Raw genomic sequence first — 21,836 nt, 5'->3', positions numbered from 1 at the left:
TTCGACCACCACCATTTAGGATTGTCCTCAAAGAGTGCCAAAATGTTGATTGGGAGATCGGTGGTCAGGTGTGGCTCCTTTGGTGTCCTGCTCTGATGATAAAGAACCAGCCTTTGTTCATTTGCTGATTACAAACACTGAACTTCCTCTTGCCCTTTGGAAAAGAGCAAATCGCTTCAGGGCTGCTGAACAGTCCAGGTAGAAGGTTGCGTCAGCTTTGCCGCTGGATGTGCGCCACTTACACCCCGACTGGTTTCAACGGGCTGATGGGTGGTGACAGCGAGGGAAGGGATGAGCAGGCAAAGAGTCAAAGGACGGGTGGGTAAATATATTCTTCAGTTACGCAAGTGGGCTGCAGTCTGTTCCAAAGAAATATACGATTGAGAGAGACCGGATCTTACAGCTCCAGGGACTGGGGGTGTAGCCAATTTGCTTTTCCAGTCCTGGACCTTTGAGACAAAACCAATCTGATGTATTACTTTTTCCCCGCTGCAGACTTCTCTGGGTTTAGGCTGGAACGTTCCCCTTCAACGGATGTGACGCAGATTTGAGTTGAAACTGCTGTCTAAAGGTTGAAAGTGCAGAGATTAGCTAGGCTGCCAGGAACCATGAGGCCAGTTACATTGTATGTTGCCTAAGTATACAGTACTTGTACGTTTTCAAGGCCTTTCACTCAAATAGCTCCGTGGCAAAGGTTTTACATGAAGTGGATGTTTGGGAGTTAGGGGTTGGAGGAGACGGGAGTGGGGGGGAAGGTGCAAAGGCTTCTTGAGGAAACATCCTAAAATGCACATTGATTTAAACTCAGTTTGTTCCAGGATCCAGTGGAAACACACACACAAGGCAGCGAGGAACATCCAGTGTGGCAGGTGGGTGGCTGAAAAGCTGATGTTTGTGCTATCTTTAGAAAATTAAAGATTCGTCCCACCAAAAAAAATAATAATAATAATAATAAAAACCAACCAAGAATTAAAAAATAAATCACCTTAATCAAACCAGATTTTGCGAGAATACTAACGTCTGGTTAAGTAAAAGTCCTAGCTCTCTAGTGAATAATGTGCCTTTTCTTTTTTACCCATGTATCACCTCTTCAAACAAGCATGTATTATAGTTATAATAATCATAATGATGAGGAGGGGGGAAAAAACCCGACGTGAAGGAAGCTACAAATGAAGGAGTCAATTAAATTCATGTAAAAGCGGGTCACTTTAAGGCTGCTGCTGCTGCAAAAGTCACAGAGCCCACGTGGGCTTCCATGTCACTCCAGCTGGGGAACAAGCAGGGCTGGGAACATTTGGGTTGGGATATGATTTTGGTAACTGTCACTTGCAGGTCCTGAAATGGGCCGTTCATGTTTGTTCAGGGTCAAATACGCTCCTACAAATGCTGCATTGACTCCCTGCCGGCCAGATCTTTAACTGGTACAAAGCACCATAGCCCCCACTAACGTCAATGCAGCTCTGCCGATCTGCACCAGTTGAAGATCTGTCTCTACCTCTGCGGAAACACCCCTAGAAATTAAAAAGCACTATGCATTCCAACAGAACCGTCTGCAATGGGAGGCTTAGAAACGTTACTCGAGCCTCACGCTCCATGCTTGGGAGGCATTATTATTTTTCCCATTTTAAAGAAAGGGAAACCGAGGCACAGAAACGTGCCCAGGGTTACACAGCAAGTCACTGGCAGGAGTCCTGACTGCCAGACCGCCTGCTGTAACTGCTGGATGATACTTCATCCTTAACCTACAGTATTCTGCAGGGATGCTCAAGTTTCTAATACTGGTACTGCAGTGTTTGACACTATTGCTCTAGGGGCCGGGCCGGTTTGTTTACCTGCCGCGTCCGCAGGTTCGGACGATCGCAGCTCTCACTGGCCGTGATTCACTGCTCCAGGCCAATGTGGGCTGCAGGAAGCGGCGCGGGCCGAGCGATGTGCTGGCCGCCCTTACTGCAGCCCCCATTGGCCTGGAGTGGCGGACCACGGCCAGTGAGAGCTGCGATCGACCGAACCTGCGGACGCAGCAGGTAAACAAACCAGCCCGGCCCGCCAGGGGCTTTCCCTGAACAAGCAGCGCCCCTAGTTTGAGAACCACTGCTCTAGGATACTGAACTATTTATTTATTGAAGAGCAGGGGAAGCCGTTTAGACTCAGACATGGTTCTACATTAATGTGGGCGAGACGTGCTGCATGCTCATTAGATCGCAGCTCTGCCCACCTTTTCCCCGGGGGCTCAGAAACCCCCCCCACAAGTCTGTCTTTGGCCTAGACCAGCCCCTGTTCCCTAGCTCCTTCTGACGGCTGATGACGAGCTGGCTAAGAGCTCACATTTGCAGCCTAGAAAAACAAACAGCAACTCAGACTTCCAGCCCCTAACACAGCTCCTTTCAAGCATCCAATTAAAAAAATAAAGGAGGTTTGCCCAATGGAGATAAACAAGAGTAAAGGTTTATTACAGTGCTATGTTCAATGGGCTCTTTGATAAAGCACCCTGATATTCTCTGGCAAGCAGGCTCTAGGCAGACAAAACACATAATCCAGGCTTCTGAGACTCCTTCTAAAATGTTTAAACACCTGAGATTCAGTAGCAATAACAGGGATCGGGATCCAAAATGCAGGTTAAAAAATAACCATGGCGCTCTTGGGCTCAGATCCCATGTGCCAGCCTGGTGGGAAGTTTACAGGTACCAGCAATCCCTTGCTGACCGCTCTCTCACTCTTCTGATGGAAATGCATAGACCATGATGGTCCACGTTGGCATCCTCTAGAGGACTACGTTCTCTTGCCTTGTTTTCTTGGCAAATTCTTCCAGGGTGAAGCTGTTTAATAATATTTTCAGCGGCGCCCAGGCTGCCAAAGAAACGCAGCCAAAACACGTTCCCTGCCTCTGTGGATTTGACACTTCAGGCTGGCCTGGGGGGCAGCTTTGACGTGAAATCCTTGTTGAGCTACAAGGTGGCCTTATTCGCTGACGGAACTTGAACTGCCAGCGTGCTTGGAAAGTGGGCAGCAGCTGTAAGATTGAATATCAACCCTGCCTCTGAATGAACATAGGTAATAGCCCAGGGTTGAATTTGCTTGATCACACTTGACTAAGACACAAAGCAGCTATTTAAAGAGCCAGTTGCAACCAATGGGGTGGCAGGGGAGGAGGAGAGGGGAAGAAATAGTTTTGGACTCTAATAATTTGTCATTTTAAAGCACAAACCAAATAAAAGTAGATGGGAAGTCCCTGGTAGGGAGCCAACCGCAGGCATCTCGTTCTTGGCTTGGCCCAAATGCTCCTTTTATGTGTTAAGAATAACTACTTTCCTCTGAAAAAATCAGCAAGATACTTCATTGTTTCTTCTGCTTTTCCTTTCCATTTGTTTTCTAGCTTGGCCTCAGGCGACACCTGCTCTCTGGCTGATTCGCTGCCCCCTAAGAAACCTGAAGACGTTCTCTGGAGTTTGTGGAGTGCTGTGTTTTGGCAAATGCACAGGGATTAAGTGAGAAGCCAGCAGTCTGTAAAAGCAAAACAATTGATCCCCCTTCCCCACACGTTTTTTTAAAGCGGCTCCTGCTGCCTGGGACAATCAGCCAACAGGCTGAAGAGCTGGAAAAAACGTCGTAAAAGTGAGATCCAGCAGTCTGTGAAGTAACCTCCCTTCTACGAGAAGTGGTGGAGTCCTGGTTGCTCGGGTCATTTCAAACTGGACTGGACAGAATAGACTGTAGGGAACAATCCTGCTTTCTAATGGATAAGATCTTATTAGTATCTCTGATCAGCACGTAATTGCTCCTCGGTGGTGTTTCTAGGATCGAAGCATTTAGGGAAGTACCTAAAAACCCACCAGCCACCTCGCTGTCCAAGAGATCAGATTGTTGAGTGAGCAAGCTAAAATTACTGCATTTTTGTTTCCTGGCTAGAGCCAAATTTTTATAATATAGCTTCCCTCAGAATTACCACAGAAACATGGCCTATCAGCCAAAGGTACTGCAAAGGGAAGTGGTCCCTTCAGTGCTTCCTGCTGTTCTCGGATATCTCCCCAGGCGTGGCAAAGGTTTCCCGCCCGGGTCCTTCCAAAACAGAGGTGTCCCTGAATTCTCATCACATGCTGCTCTAAGAAAATGGTGTGAGAGTCCAATGGAGAAAGCAAAGGGGATTTTTTTGGAGGGGGATGGGGGGATTGCTTTGAAATCTCTATTCTGAGATGGTAAATTTAATATTTAACCAGCAAATGGAAAATCACCTTTTTGGCCACTAGGACAGAGGCTGCACCCCCATTTCCTGATCCCTGTGGGGAGCACCAAATCACCCACAAAAATCAATACCTAGAGCAGATGGGGAAGAGTTTTGGGGAAGGCCCAGCCCTCGCTTCACCAATCAATCTCACCAATTAAGTGCTACCCTAGGGCCCAATTTATCATTGCCTGGCATCCTGTGCAGTCATTTACACCCGTGCTGCCAAATCGTCAAATGAGGGTGGTCACATTTTGCACTGATGTCAATGATTGTGCAAAACGGTGATGAATTAGGCCCTATCGACGTGACCGTGAGCTGAAAAATCGGTTATTCTCTCCACTCCGCCCATTACGAGCTCCTAGTGGCCATCAGTCCTACTGCCAGGCAAACTCTCCCAGAACCCCTGACAATCTGACTAACATCAACTAGTCTGCTTGGCCTGCCTGAGCAAGTGTGCGTGGACACCATAATGTGAAATGCACGTAGTGTTATGGGTCATGACGAATGGCTGTGTGTTAAGGGAGAGGTAGGGATTCCAGTAAGACTCTTACGAGGGGAGTGGGAATTGGAATCACTGCAGCCTTAAAGCAACCGCTACAGACTTGTGCAATCCAGATGGTTTGTGTTTTGATTGGCTAGCTCCACAACTGAGAGAACAGTCATCTTTGGAAAAATCATGACACGCTGTTGCTTTTCCAGAAGGAAAGCAGGGCACTGAAGTCACCGCCGTCCACACTGCCCTCCACACACAGAGGGGGGCTCAGTCTCTCGGTGTGACCGGTCATTTCTCCGTTCAGGTCATTAGTTTGGGGAGGGGGAAGGGGATAAGTGAACAATCCCACAATCCCCTGCTTTTCATTTGAAAGAGAAGGCTCTGCAAAAGATCCTCATTCGCGACATGGCAGGGGCCATTCCAGAGCGGCTTTCCTTGAGAGAAGTAAATACTAATCGTTAGAAACCAAAAATATATATTCCTTTCTCTTTCAAAAACTCCATCCTCTGAAAATATCCAGCTGTGGGTAAGCAGGATTAAACCACACCCCCAGCCCATCCAAACCCCAGCCACTCAGGGTTCCTATAGGTGGGATCCACCTCGCTGCCTGCTTCCAACCAACCATCTCAGCCGCATGCAGAAATCCAAACCCAACTACGGCAGGGGCAGGCAGGGAGCCGAGAAGCCTGGCCTTCAGTTTGGCTTCAAACTTAGGTGTGCCAGGAGGCGGAGCAGGGGGGGTTGTTTGCTTTTGAAATGCTACGTCCCACTTCTCTACATCTAAAATAGTAAAACAATCGTCAGCTCCTTCGATGCGGCGGTGACAAAATGAGCAGAGGTCAGCGTGACGAGGAGGCAAGGGGCGGCGGGGTGTCCCCCTGGGTCAGACGGAGAAGAGCGGATGGGGTCTCCGGCACTGAGGAGAGGGAGGAGGAAGAGGAAGAGTGGAGGTGGGAGGAGGCTGCTGAGGCCCCTGCTGGGTGACGGGACTGACCCAGCCGAGATTCTCTAAGTCATTTGGTGGGGCGCTTCCAGCATCTCCATCAAGAAGGTGTCGATGGGCGTGTCTCCTATTAGCTTGAAGAAGAACAAGTGCTCCAGGCATTTCAGGCCAATGGATCGGAGGGCGGGGAGGCGAAGCAAGAGTTTTGCAAACCTGCAAGAGTGAAGAAGAGAACATGGTTAGACACCTCACACTCAGCTGCTGTTGTCAGAGGTGCGGTGCAGCAAGGAAGGGAGAGCTCACATGGCTCCTGTGAACGTTCCTGGTAGAGATGGGTCTAGTCCGAGCACAGCTCGCCCTTTGGGCTGGACTTCTCTCTAGTTACTGGAAATCACGGGGCTAAATCCCCCATACACTCATTACACCGGGAGTCTCCTGTGGGACATGCAATCAAGGTAAACAATGACAACAGCCTGCGGTTACCAGAAGTGAAAGAGGGTAGAGGGAATCTCGTCCTCTGGGTTGTTGGGTTTGCATTTGGCAGCACTTTGTGTAAAGCCATTGAAGTCATTTTCCTGTATCGGTTGTGTGCGTCTTACACAATAGCAGAGGAGAGAAGAAACACATTGGGCCGGGGCACCAGTTCAGTGAAGACAACAGCTCAGCATCTGCCCCCCCCCCTTCTTTTTTCTCTTTGGAAATAGGAAAATGTGACTGTAAAACCACAAAAACCAGCCAGGGGGGCTGGAGTGACTTTTTACTCATTTCATGAAACTGACTAGACTGCAGCCTGACTGCATCCCTTTAATAAAGCAACACAGTAACTGACAACAGACAGCAGTGCCACAAGTCACTCTTCACGGATATCCCCAGGCAGGTACCCTGCTTCCACTGCTCTAAGCCTTTGGGACTCTCTGGCAAAGCAGAAATGTGGGCTGAGGGGCACTATACCTGGGGTGAATCAAATGGAAGATGGCAGCATCTTCTCAAGCAGGGGGTTGAAGTTGGAGATCAGACTTGCCCCCCCACCCCAGGCAAAGACTCCACTGCATGTGCCAAGGCAGGTGTTAAAACACAGCCCCTCCTCCTCTTGCTGGGTTGGGTGAGCAGCTCCCACTTCTCTTTGGCTGGTGTTTTGGGAGCTGCCCATCTACTTTATCCATCTCTCCCTCAGCTCAGCCCAGCAGAGGCGCTTTTCCTGTTGCACCCACAATGCTTTCAAAAACTTGCTGACAAGCAACGAGTGCTGCATTCACATACGAGGGCTTTGATGCTTCATGGGAAAGTCTTTCAAAACACGGGAGAAACAGCGTTTGGCACTATGCAAAACCGGAGCAGGATCACGGGTTTAAGGAGCTGGCTCTGTGGCCTCAAAAGCTCCCCAGCAGTGGGGGACAGACAGGTCCTGGTGATTTTCGGCAAAACCCTGGATGGGAGAGACCCCCCAAGGCTGGCCAGCAGCTCTGGGGAAGGCTGTGCTCTGCCTGCCCTGAATCTAGAGTCCAGTGGAGAGGAGCCAGCCAGTGGGGAATACATTCCAGGCGCCACTGAAGAGAGGAGGCAAGGAGCTCCCTTTAGCGGGGGTAGCTGCAATGTGGCTCTTCAATACAATGTGGATTTGGACCTCAGGGCAAACTATGGGACGTACTCGCAATTTCTGTTCGTTTGGGATAATGAGCTCGGGCCAAATGAGTTAGGAATTGCATAGGGCTCAGATGCAGAACTGTCTCTCCAGAGACCCTTCCCCACCTCCACCCCCAGAGCAGCTCCAGGAGATCTCTGCCCAGCTCGTTTGGCTCCCCCTCCCCCCCACCCCACTACACACCGCAGCGCTTTGGATGAATGTTTTAAAAAAATTCCCATTAATAATAGAGAACGTCTTTATTTATTTTTAGTGTCCCCATGCAAGCAGGGGCTTCAAAATAAGCAACGGAGTTTCAAGGCTGGAGCTGGGCCAGTGAAAAGAAGTATGGGGGGGGGGACGACGACTGTGTGCTCTTATATATATATATATATATGTGTGTGTGTGTATATTTGCTGAGCTGGAAAGAGCAGTGGGACAAGGGCCAGAAAAAACAAATCAGTCCTGCCATCCCATCCAGGAAGTTTCACTCTAAACCAAACCAGATGATGGTTGCAGCCTTCGGATACATTTAACCGTGAGATAACCAGCCCACAGCGCAATGCACCAGGGCTGGGGCTGGGCCAGGAGAAAAGGGAGCTGATCGCATGAGGCTGCTTCATGTCACGTACACACCAAGCCCTCCCTGCTAGAGCAGCACAGGGAGGCTGGGACTCAGTTATGTTTGGCCTGGGAATGTTTCCCTTAGCCTGGCTGTTGTGCAGGAGTAGCTTATTTGGTGCACGAGCATTTACATTATTCTTGTGAGCCCAGTTCCTAGGGTACAATATTTATTCATAGTCTTGCAGGAAGGCACATCTGAAACTCACCAGTGGACCGTCTAGTCTCTGGCAGTGCCTACTGCGGGATGATTCAGTAAATTGCCCACAGAGAACTCAACTGTCCATTGTTCTACCGGGGGAGGAATTTCTTCCTGACCCCAAATGGGGTTCATGTTGTGTCATTTTATTTATTTATTTATTTTATTTTATTTTTAGGGTTGGAAGGTTCCTCAGGAGGTCATCTAGTCTAACCCCCTGCTCAAAGCAGGACCAACCCCAACTAAATCATCCCAGCCAGGGCTTTGTCAAGCTGGGCCTTAAAAACCTCTAAGGATGAGATCCCACTACTTCCCTAGGTAACCCATTCCAGTGCTTCACCATCCTTCTGGTGAAATAGTGTTTCCTAATATCCAACCTAGACCTCCCCCACTGCAACTTGAGACCATTGCTCCTTGTTCTGTCATCTGGTACCACTGAAAACAGCCTAGCTCCATCCTCTTTGGAACCCCCCACTTCAGGTAGTTGAAGGCTGCTTTCAAATCCCCCCTCACTCTTCTCTTCTGGAGACTAAATAAGCCCAGTTCCCTCAACCTCTCCTCATAAGTCATGTGCCCCAGCCCCCTAATCATTTTCGTTGCCCTCCGCTGGACTCACTCCAATTTGTCCACATCCTTTCTGTGGTTGGGGGTCCAACACTGGATGCAATACTCCAGATGTGGCCTCACCAGTGCCGAATAGAGGGGAATAATCACTTCCCTCGATCTGCTGGCAACACTCCTACTAATGCAGCCCACTATGCCGTTAGCCTTCTTGGCAACAAGGGCACACTGCTGACTCATATCCAGCTTCTCGTCCACTGTAATCCCCAGGTCCTTTTCTGCAGAACTGCTGCTTAGCCAGTCAGTCCCCAGCCTGCAGCAGTGCATGGGATTCTTCCGTCCTAAGTGCAGGACTCTGCACTTGTCCTTGTTGAACCTCATCAGATTTCTTTTACCCCAATCCTCCAAGCATGGAGCATGGAGATGGAGACCCCTTGTATGTTTGAACCTAGCTTTTGTGTAACTGCGAAGTCTTAATTCCTGTAACTGTCTAATCCATTTTGGAAAACCTATTCAGCACCCTACTTTCAATTATACCACTTGGCGGCAAGGCATGTCACAACGTAATGATACTTATACCCCACACTTAGTTAGAGCTCTATGTTTGTTGCTTTCACGGCTCTTTGCAAAGGACGATATCCCTGCCCCCATTACTGATGGAGAACGGGAGGCACAAAGAGGTTAGGTGACTTGTTCAGTGTCACACAAGTCAGTGACGTTGCCAGGAATAGAACCCAGGACTCCCGTCCACTGGACTATGGTATCGGTCATATGATGCACTGAATATTTCCTTCCATTTCACGGTGATCACTAGCGTAGTCCTCAGAGTAGAGAGATCTCGAGTGGAGTCCTCACATCTTAGTCGAGCTGTGTCAAAGCCATTCAGATCTTCACGGGTTTTGGAACAGAGTGAAGTGAAATGGGGTGACCTTGCTTTGCAGGATTTTCTGAGAACATCTGCTTTGGTTTCGATCCAGGTAGGTTCACACCTCCCAAGCCTCCGGTTCCAATGAATCCAGAAACTCAGAGCAAAACTTGGTCGCAACTCTGAATCCCACCCCGCTTCCATGAAGTCTGCCCAGATCTGAGGTGCAAACAAAGGAGTAGTGATGAGCACAGGCTTGAAAGTTCAATATGGATTTTACACACCCCTCCAAAGACAGGGACGTTTGCATCTGGGGGTTTGGGTCAGTCCATTGCTGAGGAAGAGGGCCTGATTTCCAAAGCCAGCTCCCATTGTAGCAATTATGGCTGGCCACTTATTTCAAGCCCAAATGGGAGTTGAGATCTTGGCGAGAGGATCCAAAACTTAGATGAGTTGCATGTGGTTTTCTGGGCTTCAACCAACCTTTCTTATCCTGTTCTCCAAGGTCGCCAACCCGCCTCTTACCATCCTCCAAACCAAACAAGGCCGGCAATAATATTCACACTGTTTTTTAGCCCATTCTGACAATCTTACAAACACTGCTTGTCATGGTTTGAGCTTTGCTTGATCTCACCCTGAAAGGGTCCCTCCTGTTTACCCAGCTGCAGAATCGGTACGTGATCCATAAGGTTAGGGTACTCAAAGGTGGTCAGACATAATGCTTGCTACATTGCTCACTTGTGTACTACTGGCTATGGAAACTGAGGCATCTTAAACCACATCAGCCTGATGAGCCATCTCTGGCACAGGGCTGGCTTTGACTTTTGATATTGAAGTCCAGAACATTGCAACCTCAAAGCAATTTTGGGTTGGCACAATGGCTCTCAATTGTTGCATGAATCAATTACTGTTGTAAGAGGATCCATTTTTTCGACTGTCCAGAAAGGAAGCCCATAAAGCCAGATGAGATGTGAATCCAAATTTCTAAACTATTTTGCCATTTTTACGGATATACGCATTCCTAACTGACTTGTACCAACAGGCAATTCACAGTGCGTTCCTTCATTTTGTTCCTGACGGTTGCATAGCGGAAAGTTGCCAACTCCAAGCTGTGACTGGGAAAATGCACCCACTCAATTCTGGAATGATCCAGGAAAGCATTGTGAATTTCTCCTCCTGTTCCCAGCTGAATGGGGGATGGGGGGGGCGAAGAGAGAGAGAGAGAGAGAGAGGAGGAGCTTCAACTGAGGCTTTTGCTTCCCATCAGTGGTGCTCACGTGTTTTTCCGAGAAAATTAACTCCGTGTATGTCTTGTTTTTCTGTGGTTGATTCTTGATGGTTTCCCCCGGGGTGCACTCATCCCATTGCTATGTTTCTAGTGGCTAGAACAAGGGACCAGAAGGAACCCAACGGTTCTATTCCCAGCACTGACTTGCTGCGTGACCTTGTGCAAGTTGGATCACTTCTCTCTGCCTCCATTGGCCATTCAGTAAAATGGGGGTGGTGACACTTCTGCACTTCATAGTGGGGGGCTTATGAGGCTCCATTGATCGGGCAGGGCAAAAATTAATGGTTTTGCTTCAACCGTGTTCCCTCCACCTATACCAGCAGGGAAATGTAGCTCTCGGTCTCCATTTACTCATCTATAAAAGGTTAACATTACCTACCTATACGATTATTGCAAATCTTAAGGCTTGTAAAGGGTCTGCGCTCCCCAGACAAAAAGCACTGCCTACAGCAGGGGTCGGCAACCTTTCAGAAGTGCTGTGCCGAGTCTTCATTTATTCACTCTGATTTAAGGTTCCGCATGCCAGTCATACATTTTAACGTTTTTAGAAGGTCTCTTTCTATAAGTCTATAATAGATAACTAAACTATTGTTGTATGTAAAGTAAATAAGGTTTTTAAAATGTTTAAGAAGCTTCATTTAAAATTAAATTAAAATGCAGAGCCCCTCGGACCGGTGGCCTGGACCCGGGCAGTGTGAGTGCCACTGAAAATCAGCTCGCATGCCGCCTTCGGCACCCATGCCATAGGTTGCCTACCCTGGCCTACAGTCAGGGGATAGTGTTGTTATTACTTGGAATGGGGAGGAGGCGCTTCTTGGAACCCTTCCCCAGGAGCAGCTTTTGGATGGCACTGTGGACAAGTCTCGTCTAGTAGCAAAGAACAGGAGCTTGGTGCCAACCCTGCCCATGGGGCATCCACGCTCAGACACTCACCTTCCAGGCTGGTCGGGGTATTTGTGTTTGCAGTATGCCTCTAGTGACGCATACACCTTCTCACGCAAAGCCTCCACCTCAGCGGGGTTGGAGAGTCCTTTCGAATCTGAAACACAACAAGGACCCTTAGCCGAGACTAAGGCACATTTTGGAGCATGTTGGACATTTCCAGGATGGAGACAAGAGGCGAGTGAGGAGTATCGACTGGTGGGCCGTGTACATCCAGAGCCATCCCCTAATGGCCAGCTAAGGGGAGTGGATGTCTCCGGTCACTGGTTTGATTCTGGCCCAGTTTGGTGGTGACTGAACAGCACTTTAGGGGCACCTAATTGGAGAGGACTGTTTGGTGCCCTCTGTGAAATGAGTCAGGACTGATGGGGGAGGGTGTTTATCTCAGTTTAGTTCCCAGCAGTTGGGCTGTTGGCTGACTCAGCACAAAGGCCGAGAGCAGAATGGAAATGGAGACCGAATTTCTCTGTCAACCCTAGAATGGCATCCACCACCCCCCCACCACCACCTCCAGGCCAGGGTTGTGGCACAGCACCGAGGAGCAGTGTGCTGCAGGGGACGGGGATGGGGACCGGGCTTGATAGTGCTTTCATTCCCCAGCTTCTTTCACAAGCAACAGAACTCAAGTCAGGCAATTGTCGAGCGTCTCTCCCTGTTTGGGAAATCAGCGTCCCCTTCCGGCCCAGGAAACCAGCTAGCTGGATGAAGAGAGAGAGCCAGGGAACTAGACAAGGGATGGAAACAGGAACTGATGGCCTTCATCAGCCAACTATGCCTGCTTTTACGCTGCGAGGGAGGAGTGGGGAGGGGAGTTACAAGGCCATCTATTGTTTCTACCGCAGCCCAATGAATCCCCTGTAAGAAAGAGCTACAAAGAACAGCTCTGGAGCTAGCGTGCTCGTTGCCTCCTCAGGACAGATACAGCACTCGTGTCAACCCTGCCACCTCTCTACAAGCCAGAGGGGGAGTTTGGTCTCCACGTTGATTTAATCCCTGGCCTCTTTGCTGAGACTGCCATGAAAGGGGCCGGCTGTACAACTGCTGGTGGATTTTGCCCACTGGGAATTGGATTTCGATTGCCCTAACTAAACAGCAATAAGGTTCAGCTGCTCCAGAGCTGGCCTGGATGGGAAGCAGCAAGCAACAGATTCTCCGCTTCATCCGTCAATCCCGTGAGCCATGGGCCTCAACCCTAACGTGACATGAACCCTGTAGTTAGGGGACAAGAGAGGAGCGGGGCCATTTTAAGCCTTGGCCTCCTGGCAGAGGCTGCCAACAAGGGGGACAGTTAGCACCAACTATGGTGCTAGTGGGTTTTGCACCGTGGACACAAGGGAACTGGTCTGAGACCACCGATCTCAATTCATGCAGGCCACTGAACTGCCATCGGTGGGTGGCAACTTCTGGTGGCTACCAATCTGGATTGCAAAGGTAAATTAAAATATCTTGAAAGGGTTTAAAAAAAATAACATGGCAGAGTTACACTCAAATATTTCCTACTCGGACAAATCCAGTTATGCTGACTAATCTCAGATTTGGGTTTATCTCCTTCAATTTATCGGCCGTGCTGTGCTGCTGTATTCATCCCTAGAGCCTGCGGTCTGAATCCCAGCCACTTTGTGCATCAGTTCAGTGGGTTCTGGGAGAGCTCAAGCGATTGTGTGTCTGACGACGGCTGCTGGACAGATAATCAGCTGTCGGATTGGCTTTGCCTGACTAAGGTTCTATCCTCCCCACTCCAAATCCAGCACTTTGGTTCACTCCAGCGATTACAAGCCCTCATCAAAAAGCTTTAAGCTCCTCTCAAGCCGCTGACTTGTGGTTTTGCCCAAACTCAAACCACGGCAGCAGGGCCAAAAGAAAGCCCTTTTTTTGACAGCTCCCTATGGGACTTGGTCAGTATTTACATTCCCCAGCTGATCCCTCGGACAACCCCACGCCTTCTGCATAGCAAGGCCTAAGTGACTTAGAAGCCTACGTCTCCTTTTCAAACGTGACTTAGGTATTTAGGAGCCTAAATCCTATTGACTTTCAACGAGACTAAGGCTCACGTTGCAATGCTGAGTGAAGCAATGGCTAAATGCTAGTGGAGTGTTAGTTACATGGAGAAATGCCATCCTCAGAGTTGTTTTGTTAGGGATAAGTCATCTTAATCTGATGAGCTACGTGTGTGTGTGTGTGTGTGTGTGTGTGTGTGTGTGTGTGTGTGTGTGGTGCTGGTTCTCACAAAATCGAACAATTATGGCCTAGTGCGGGGTTGTATCATACTCCCTATCCAGCTGCTAGACGAGCGTTTCACATGGATCCAGTTACTAAGTTTGCTAGAGTGTTGGGCACTATACGGAATCAAGAGTAATTCATACTGGCCACCATTTTGGTTTTGCCTTGGAGACATCCTTTTTTAGAAGGCAGCTACAAAGTAGTTCTCTAGTTTCGATCCACTTTTGAACCTGTTGGGAGATAACAGAACAGCTTTGACTTCTGAAATCTCCAATAATTTTGCTTTTGTCGGGCTGCAGGCATAAAACGGTGCAGGACTCCATGAAGATCAGTTCAGCAGTGCCCATTAGCACCACCTGAGAATCTGGCCTGTTGGTCGCAACTAGGAAAACCCTTGTGACTAAATATGGTCCAAGCAATCTTCCAAAGAAGTGGTATCAGCTGGCTTTTGCGCTGTGCTAAGCTCAATTCCTAGTTAGCCTGCGCCTACAAGAGAATCCTAATATCTGTAATGTTTCCCTCTCCCCGGGAGGAAATGCCCCTTAGTCTGACAATGAAATATTATATTCACTTTAGAATGGGGAGATTTCAGATGTGATTATGGCTATTTCTCTAGGCATTACATACACCAGCCCTAGATGGAAGGGGGAACTGCACACAATACACTGATAGGGCAAAGAGGCATATTTATAGCATCACACACTCCCATCCCTGGAGCCCCCCTTTGATTTTCTTTCTCCTCTCTTTCACCTGGCTCTCACTGTATCTGGTGCCTAGAGTAATTTACAGTAGCATTTTACAGTCAATAAAAGAAAGAGCCAAAAGAACAGCGCCCCAGCCAAGCCCGAATTGGGACATTAAGACAGAGCATCTGAATGTACCAGGGTTGAAGAGGACAATGGCTCGCAGGCAGCCCAGCTCCGTTTTGTCCATCTGCATGTCTCGCATTTTTGACACGAGTTCTGTCAGTACTCTGCAGGGAGACACAAATTCCATGGGATCAGCATGAAAAACGAACAAACCCTTTGCCAGCCCCTCAACTGATGTCATCTGGAGTAGGTCTGTTGAAGTCAGTGGAACAGTGCCAATATGTACCAGCTGAAAACTCCCCCCCCCCGCTGTTGCACAAACATAATCCAAGCTGGGTGCCTATGGTTCCTGAGAAACATAGCGAGGACCATAAAGACTAGCTTCGGAGCGAGTTTAGTAAGGGGCTCTGACACTGGAGAAAGGCTAAAAAGTAAAAAGCCAGGTATCCAAAAGCAATTTCCTCTGCTGGCAATTTTTATTATTCCTGTGAGATCCTGCAGTGAAGTCAGGATCCCACGCCTGTGACCTCACAGGAAATGAATATTGTCACCCAGCTCAGAAGAGGGACTGAATGAGGCAAAGATAATGGGCAGTCCCTTGGTCGCAACCCAGCTATCTCTAAGAATTATCAAGGGCAGATGATGCAGTCACAATGTGAGTGGTGCTCTGAGTAATAACTGGGTCAGACAGTAGGGGAATCTCATGTTAAAACACTTTGCCAAAGCAGTGGATTAAATGCGCCCTACGAGCAGGAGCGTGGCGCCAGCTGGGTATTTTTGGTGCTTTTATGTTGTTCAGAGTGAAAATCAAATATTTTGGTCCAATTAAAGATGAAAAGCACAATAAACAAGCATCCTCTTCATGGCATTAGAGCCAGCTGGCCCCCATGAAAGATGTATTAATTTGCTTTGGGTGAGCAGCTCACAAATTATTCTGGGTTGGACGTTTCTGTGCGTTTAAAAGGAGAGACTTGAGGTTGCAGCCTGGACTGACATGGATGGCAAGTTTCCATATGCATAGCATGGCCAATACATCTCAATCCTGGCCATCGGTCCCATCCCCTCAAACCAAACCCCCACATCACAGCTCTGCCAACAAACCTTAGCCCTGACCTGTGACTCTCACTGCTATTCCAGTCTTCCCCACCCACAGCTCTGCCAATGCACCCTCAGCCTAGACCCCTTCCAAAATATCTGGCATCAGCCCCCCACCTATCAAAGATGGCGCCGACTCCTGCGCTGTGAGCGCTGTTCCGATGCACATGGAGGCCGGTGGCCAGGAGGATCCCATCTTTCACAGCTATGGAACGGTGGGAGAAGGAGGCAATTAGAAGCTCATTCCAGCCTGGAGAGAAGAAACAACGAAGGATGACGGTTAATACCGATGGCTCCCCTACGGCTTTAGGAATCAGGAACGCCACCTCCACCAAGAGTTGAGGAGGAGTCATTGCAGAATGGGTCTTGGCCCCGCCCTGCCTATTTTTCTTTGGTATCCATCCCTCTTGCAGGAATCCTGAGTTAGATGCCAAATATTCTATGGAATGATCCCTTTCCTGGTTGTCGGAGGGGAAAATATGGGAAGAAGCAGTAAATAGATTAAAAAAAATCTATTGCCAACATTAGGTAATAGAGGCCATCTCCTCTACAGTCAAAATGCTAGCATTAGCACAAATCATTCCCCTCCCCCAAGTCTCTCTGTACAGACGGCAATTGACCTGTGTATGTGTGTGTAACTACACATACCTAATGTGGCCTAATACCCATGACATGTGTCCAATAAGGAGCTACTACTAACGTTGTTTCCAAGCAATAAGCATGCAAAGAAGCTAAGCGCCTGTGATTCAAATGCGTGCTTCTGAAAACGGTTGGGGATATTGTCTGTTTTGGTCCTCTGCTTAGCCTGCAAAGCTCTCCAGGGCAGGCACCATCTCTTTGCTCTGTGTTTGTACAGAGCAATGGGGCCCAGGTCCATAACTGGGGCCACCGGACATTATTCGAGCACAAATAAATAATGTATTCCATGTTGTTTTATTTCTTTAAAGCATAGGTGGTTGTCTTATTAGAAGTTGTCACTGGAAGTCAGGCATCTGTGAAGGTATATATATTATCCCTTCTGTGCTTAGATACTATGGGGATAGCTAAAGCTGGTTAAAAAATGTGTGTGTGTGTGTGTGTGTGTGTGTGTGTAGAGGGGGGATTTCATTAAAAAAAAAAATCCCCAAATGTCCACATTCAAATTGTCATCGAAATATCAAAATCCCGGCATCTCTTGACATGCTCTACTGACATGTGCGTTAGAAACATCCAAGCTGGATAAGAAAAGATGGGTCTGCTAGTAGAACTGGGAGCTAGGACTCCATAATGCAATTGCTTGGCTCTGCCATTGACTTGCTATGTGACCTTGGATAAGTCACTTCATCTTGTGTGCCTCGGTTTTCTCATCCGTAAAACCGGGCTAACAACCCCGACCTACCTCACAAAGGAGGGAGAGGCTTACTTGATGTGTGTACATTGCTTTGAAAATCTCAGGTGAAAGGAGCTAGAGAAGTCCAAAGTCTCTGATTCCTTCATCTGACAGAGCCGCCTATTGGTGAAAGCTGGAGACTCAAATTCTAGTTCCACCTCCAGTCACTGTAATATACACGCTAATCAGTAGACAAGCCCGTTTCCAAAGAGAGGCCTGTACTGCCCTCTGTTGGCGCCCGGATGAACTGCAGCAACATGTCAATAAGCTGGAAAAGCAAGACAGCCACAGAAGAAATTCTTCTCTACCAACCCTCCACCCCCCCCATTCCATAGAAGGCATCTCTGGGAGACGTCATGAAGAAAACAACTTCTGCTGGTGGCTGATACTTATATCAGCAATAAGCATTAGGCTGGTGAGTAGCTTGTTTAGGGATTGTCATATTTACATACTTTTGCAATCACGGGCTATGCGCAAGGTATGCCATTAGAATGGCACACAAGGGATAAAGTCCACTGTTTCTGAATGGCCATAGAATGTTTCCACCCCAATTAAGAGAACATTCTATGACTAACTACAGGGAGGGATCTGGCAGCTACAGAGGAGTTTGCAACACTGCATACCACAAGAGGGAACAAGGGCAAGACATGGGGGCCAGAACAGGGAATATGCATTAACCACGCTTTACAACTTCTTTGTCTTTAGCACCTAGAGGATCCAACCCAGATGAGGTATCCATTTATGCGGACTACTGTACACACACATATTAAGACACAGTCCCTGCCCCCAAAGAGCTTACAATCTAAACAGACAGGACAAAGAAGGGGGAAAAAATAAAGTAGTATTATTCCCATTTTGCAGATGGGGAACTGAGGCACACAGATTATGTGGTTTACCCAACATCAGACAAGAAGTCTGTGGAAGAGCTGCGAATTAGGAACATGAGATTGGAAAGGACCTGCTGGGTCATCAAGTCCAATGCCGTACTATTGCAGGCAATCGCTGGTTATAACCCTGTTCATAAATTTATCAAACTTGGGTGAGTTGGGGTTCTTGTCCTCCCTATCCTTGTTTGTAGGCTGCTCTAGTACCCCACTCCTCTGATGGTTTGGAACCTTCTGATTTCCAGCCTAAATTTATTCATGGCTAGTTTATCCCCATTTGTTTTTGTGCCAACACTGCTGTTTATGTTACATAGTTCTTCTTCCACCATGTATTTATAGAAAGCAGTCAGATCCCGTCTCAGCCTTCTTTTTGCTAGGCTAAACGAGCCAAGCTCTTTCAGTCTCCTCTCGTGAGATGAGCCCTCCATTCCCCTGATCGTGCTAGTGGCCCTTCTCTGAACCTGTTCCTGTTTGAATTCAACTTTCTTGAACACGGGCGACCAGAACTTACACCATATTCCAGATGAGGTCTGACCAGTGCCTTGGACAATGGCATTACTACTTCCCTAGCTCTAATGGAAATCTCTCTCCAGATATATCCTAGGATCACATCTGAACCCAGATCTCCTGGATCCCAGTGGCTTTATCCCAAGACCATCCCTTCTCCTCAAGACTAGCTTTCTTCTCACCGTAAGTAAACCCAAGACTGCCCAGGCTGGTTTCACTTGTAACGCGAACCTAGGCACCTGACAGCGAAGAGGCCAGTGTGTTAACAACCTGCACCACCAAAAGTTTCAGTAAGTCACTCAGTCCCATTAAAAAACCCTCGTGCCCCACATACTAAACAGAGAACCTGTCAGACCTTTGGCCAGCCCACTGTCTAAGCTGCAGGACCACCTCAGATTACCTCAATCATCTCAATTGTAATTCAGACTTGGAAAGGAAAAAACAACAACATGAAAACAGGTTTAAAAACTTGGGGTTTTTCTTCCCCTTGAGAAAGTTCTAAGAGGGCGGATTTTAAATGATTAAAGATTACATGGCACGGCTGATTGAGGGCCCGTCTAGCTCCCGCTCCTCAGAAGATGCGAGTTCCATTTATTTTGCCACAGAGGATGCATGGATGAATCCGACCGACGCTCTTAGCTAAATTTTAATACTTAAATATTTCATAGGCAGCTGTTCTCGGCAGGCCTCTCTCTGCACTCAATAATAGATAAAGCCACTAGTTAAAAGACTTTAGGGAGGTTATCTGAGGCCCCACTTGATAGAGACACTTGGATTTTGATTCTCTGTCGGAGTTGTTCCTGGCACTGCTTTTCCAGGTCCTGGCGCTTTGCCCTCCTCGGTAGAATCAGCCTCTTGGGCACATGGTTAGGAGACATTAAAACAACGCTAAAGGGCAGAGCAATGACGGAACCTGCATTGCTGAGGTGCTATAAAGTTGGAGTAGCCCTTGTAAAATTCGACTCACTGAAGCTGGTAAATTTTACAAGGCAGCCTTTGAGAATTAAGAGTTTGCACCGGGAAAGTCAATACAGATTGACAGCAAAAAAATGTGGCGGTAGGTTAAGAACATTCACAGAAAATGGACCTGACGCTGATCACACTTACAAGCCATTAACTTTGAAGGAGTCACTCCAGATTTACACCAGTCTATAGCTGAAATGAGAATCATGCAAGTGTTTGAACATAAGAACGGCCATACTGGGTCAGACCAAAGGTCCATCTAGCCCAGTATCCTGTCTTCCGACAGTGGCCAACGCCAGGTGCCCCAGAGGGAATGAATAGGTGATCATCGCGTGATCCACTCCCTGTCGCTCATTCCCATGCTCATGCTTAAAAGGCAATACGAACAAAATTACAGGGACAACATCAAGTAATTTAGGCCTCAAATTTGGGTTTTGTTCATTTTATTTTATTTTTTACAAAACTGAGAACTGTTGTCATGATTTTTTAAAAATACTTGGAATGTTGATTTTTGTTTGGATTCAATCATTCTCCCTCTATGGTTTTGGCATACAGTTCTCACTTTGAAGATCCCATTTCTGTAGAGATCGTTTTTCCAAATACTTTTCTACCAGGAAGCTGTAGAGATGCTTTTTTAAAATAAACCTTTTGGCATTTTTCATAGAAGGCCCTGCGAGCGCTTTACAAACACCGATTTACCGATCCTCACAACACTCCTGAAAATTAGGGGAAGTATTATTACTGATGGGTCAGCTGGAGATTATATGACTTGCCCTAGGTCATAGCGAGTGGCAGACCTGGGAACAGAACCCAGGAGTCCTGAGTCCCAGACCACCGCTGTAACCAACAGATGAAACCGAAGACTTACTGTGGCAATCCAATTAAATTCCAATGAAATTAAAAGGTGAGAAATTCAAAACTGACAAAAGGAAATACTTTTTCAGGTGTGTCATTAAACTGTGGAACTCATTGCCACAAGACATTATTCGGACCAAGAATTTAGCAGGAGATTGGAGATCCCTCTGAGACCATCACTCAGAGACCTACGTATGAGAACTGCTATATAAGAGCTAGGTAATATTATTTATATGAATAATGAGAATATGAAGAATTACAATAGTTAATGATGACAAAAATTAACCCCCATGCTTTGGGTTTACGCCTATTTCTAACTATTAGAGGGCAGGAGGAGGATCTATGTCGGGAGCAGATTATTCCACGCCTGCCTATCACACAGTTCTTACAGCTTCCCCTGACACATCTGGTACTGGCCACTGTCCGAGATAGGATGCTGGACCACTCGTACCTTGGATCTGGCAATTCCTATGTGTGTAATGACACCAAATGGATGTGTGTACATGGGCACCTCCTCTAGGACAGGTGCAATGGATTGGCTTTACTGTGTATTTCATAGCTGTTCGTTTTTTGAAACAGGCCTTCACCTAAGGAGTAAGAAACCCAAAATGTGATAACTGAGACGGAGCAATATTTAGATTTCGCTAACCTGGGCAGTGTTGTTTCTAACACAACTTTGGCTTGTTAGACTATGGTTGTTCCAGTGCAGGAATGGGAATGGGGTGCAAATGCTGTGGGCTTTTCCCTCCAGAAAAATGTGCTTTGCAAAGAAGAAAACTGGGGAGTGGAAGGAGAGGGAGGGAATTAGGGGATCTGATAAGTCTGGAAATCCCCCTCTGTAAACCATCCCACTGGTCCTTATCTCAGGATTTTATCCTGCCATCCATCGCCAGAGCATCTAACCACCTGCCATGTAAAAATCAATAGCAACAACAGAAGTCTCCTCGTGGACTTTGTGGTGTCTCTGGATCTTCTCCCTTTTGGAGGTAAAAATTGCTTGGGGTTCTCTCTTGTTGCTTTTGGTTGACTGATTTGTTGCGAGTCATTCTCGCTGTTGTGGAAAGGAGTTTTGAAGAAGCATTTCCTAAAGACAGGCAGACTCTGGATTCACATAATCTTCTCTGATAGTCTGGTGCTTAGGTGGATCCCCCTGGCTGAGAATGCTTTTGTCCCCAGCTCTCAAGTTCTTAATCCTGACCCTTATCGTATCTGACCAAGGTGTAAAGCACTCTTTAGAGGTGAAAGACCTAATGCATTGCATTCTGCTTCTTTTTTTCGTCTGCTGCACTTTCTGTGCAGAATGAGGAATTGGCATCTCCTGGATGCTATTAGTATTATTATAATATGTACCCAGTAGCACCTAGAAACCCCAGTCGAGA

The 21,836-nt window shown here is 47.6% G+C and overlaps 1 protein-coding gene across 2 annotated transcripts in view; it reads right to left on the bottom strand.

Annotated features, from left to right (window-relative positions):
* Positions 1–2,053: 2,053 nt before the first annotated feature.
* Positions 2,054–21,836, bottom strand: part of RXRA (retinoid X receptor alpha) — a 218,727-nt gene continuing 198,944 nt past the window's right edge. For both annotated transcript variants that reach the window (XM_024206654.3, XM_024206655.3), the window contains 4 exons: positions 15,997–16,129; positions 14,857–14,948; positions 11,747–11,852; positions 2,054–5,871 (listed from right to left, as the gene is read on the bottom strand). In XM_024206654.3, coding sequence (XP_024062422.1) covers positions 5,724–5,871; positions 11,747–11,852; positions 14,857–14,948; positions 15,997–16,129 — 479 coding nt within the window. In that variant the 3' untranslated portion in view covers positions 2,054–5,723. The remainder of the gene's footprint in view (positions 5,872–11,746; positions 11,853–14,856; positions 14,949–15,996; positions 16,130–21,836) is intronic.

Source organism: Terrapene carolina, unplaced genomic scaffold, assembly GCF_002925995.2.
Source record: "Terrapene carolina triunguis isolate 2854851 unplaced genomic scaffold, T_m_triunguis-2.0 Scaffold238, whole genome shotgun sequence".
NCBI classification, from domain to species: Eukaryota; Metazoa; Chordata; order Testudines; family Emydidae; genus Terrapene; species Terrapene triunguis.
Note: the sequence above shows the minus strand (reverse complement) of the source record. Positions and strands in the feature narration are given on the sequence as shown.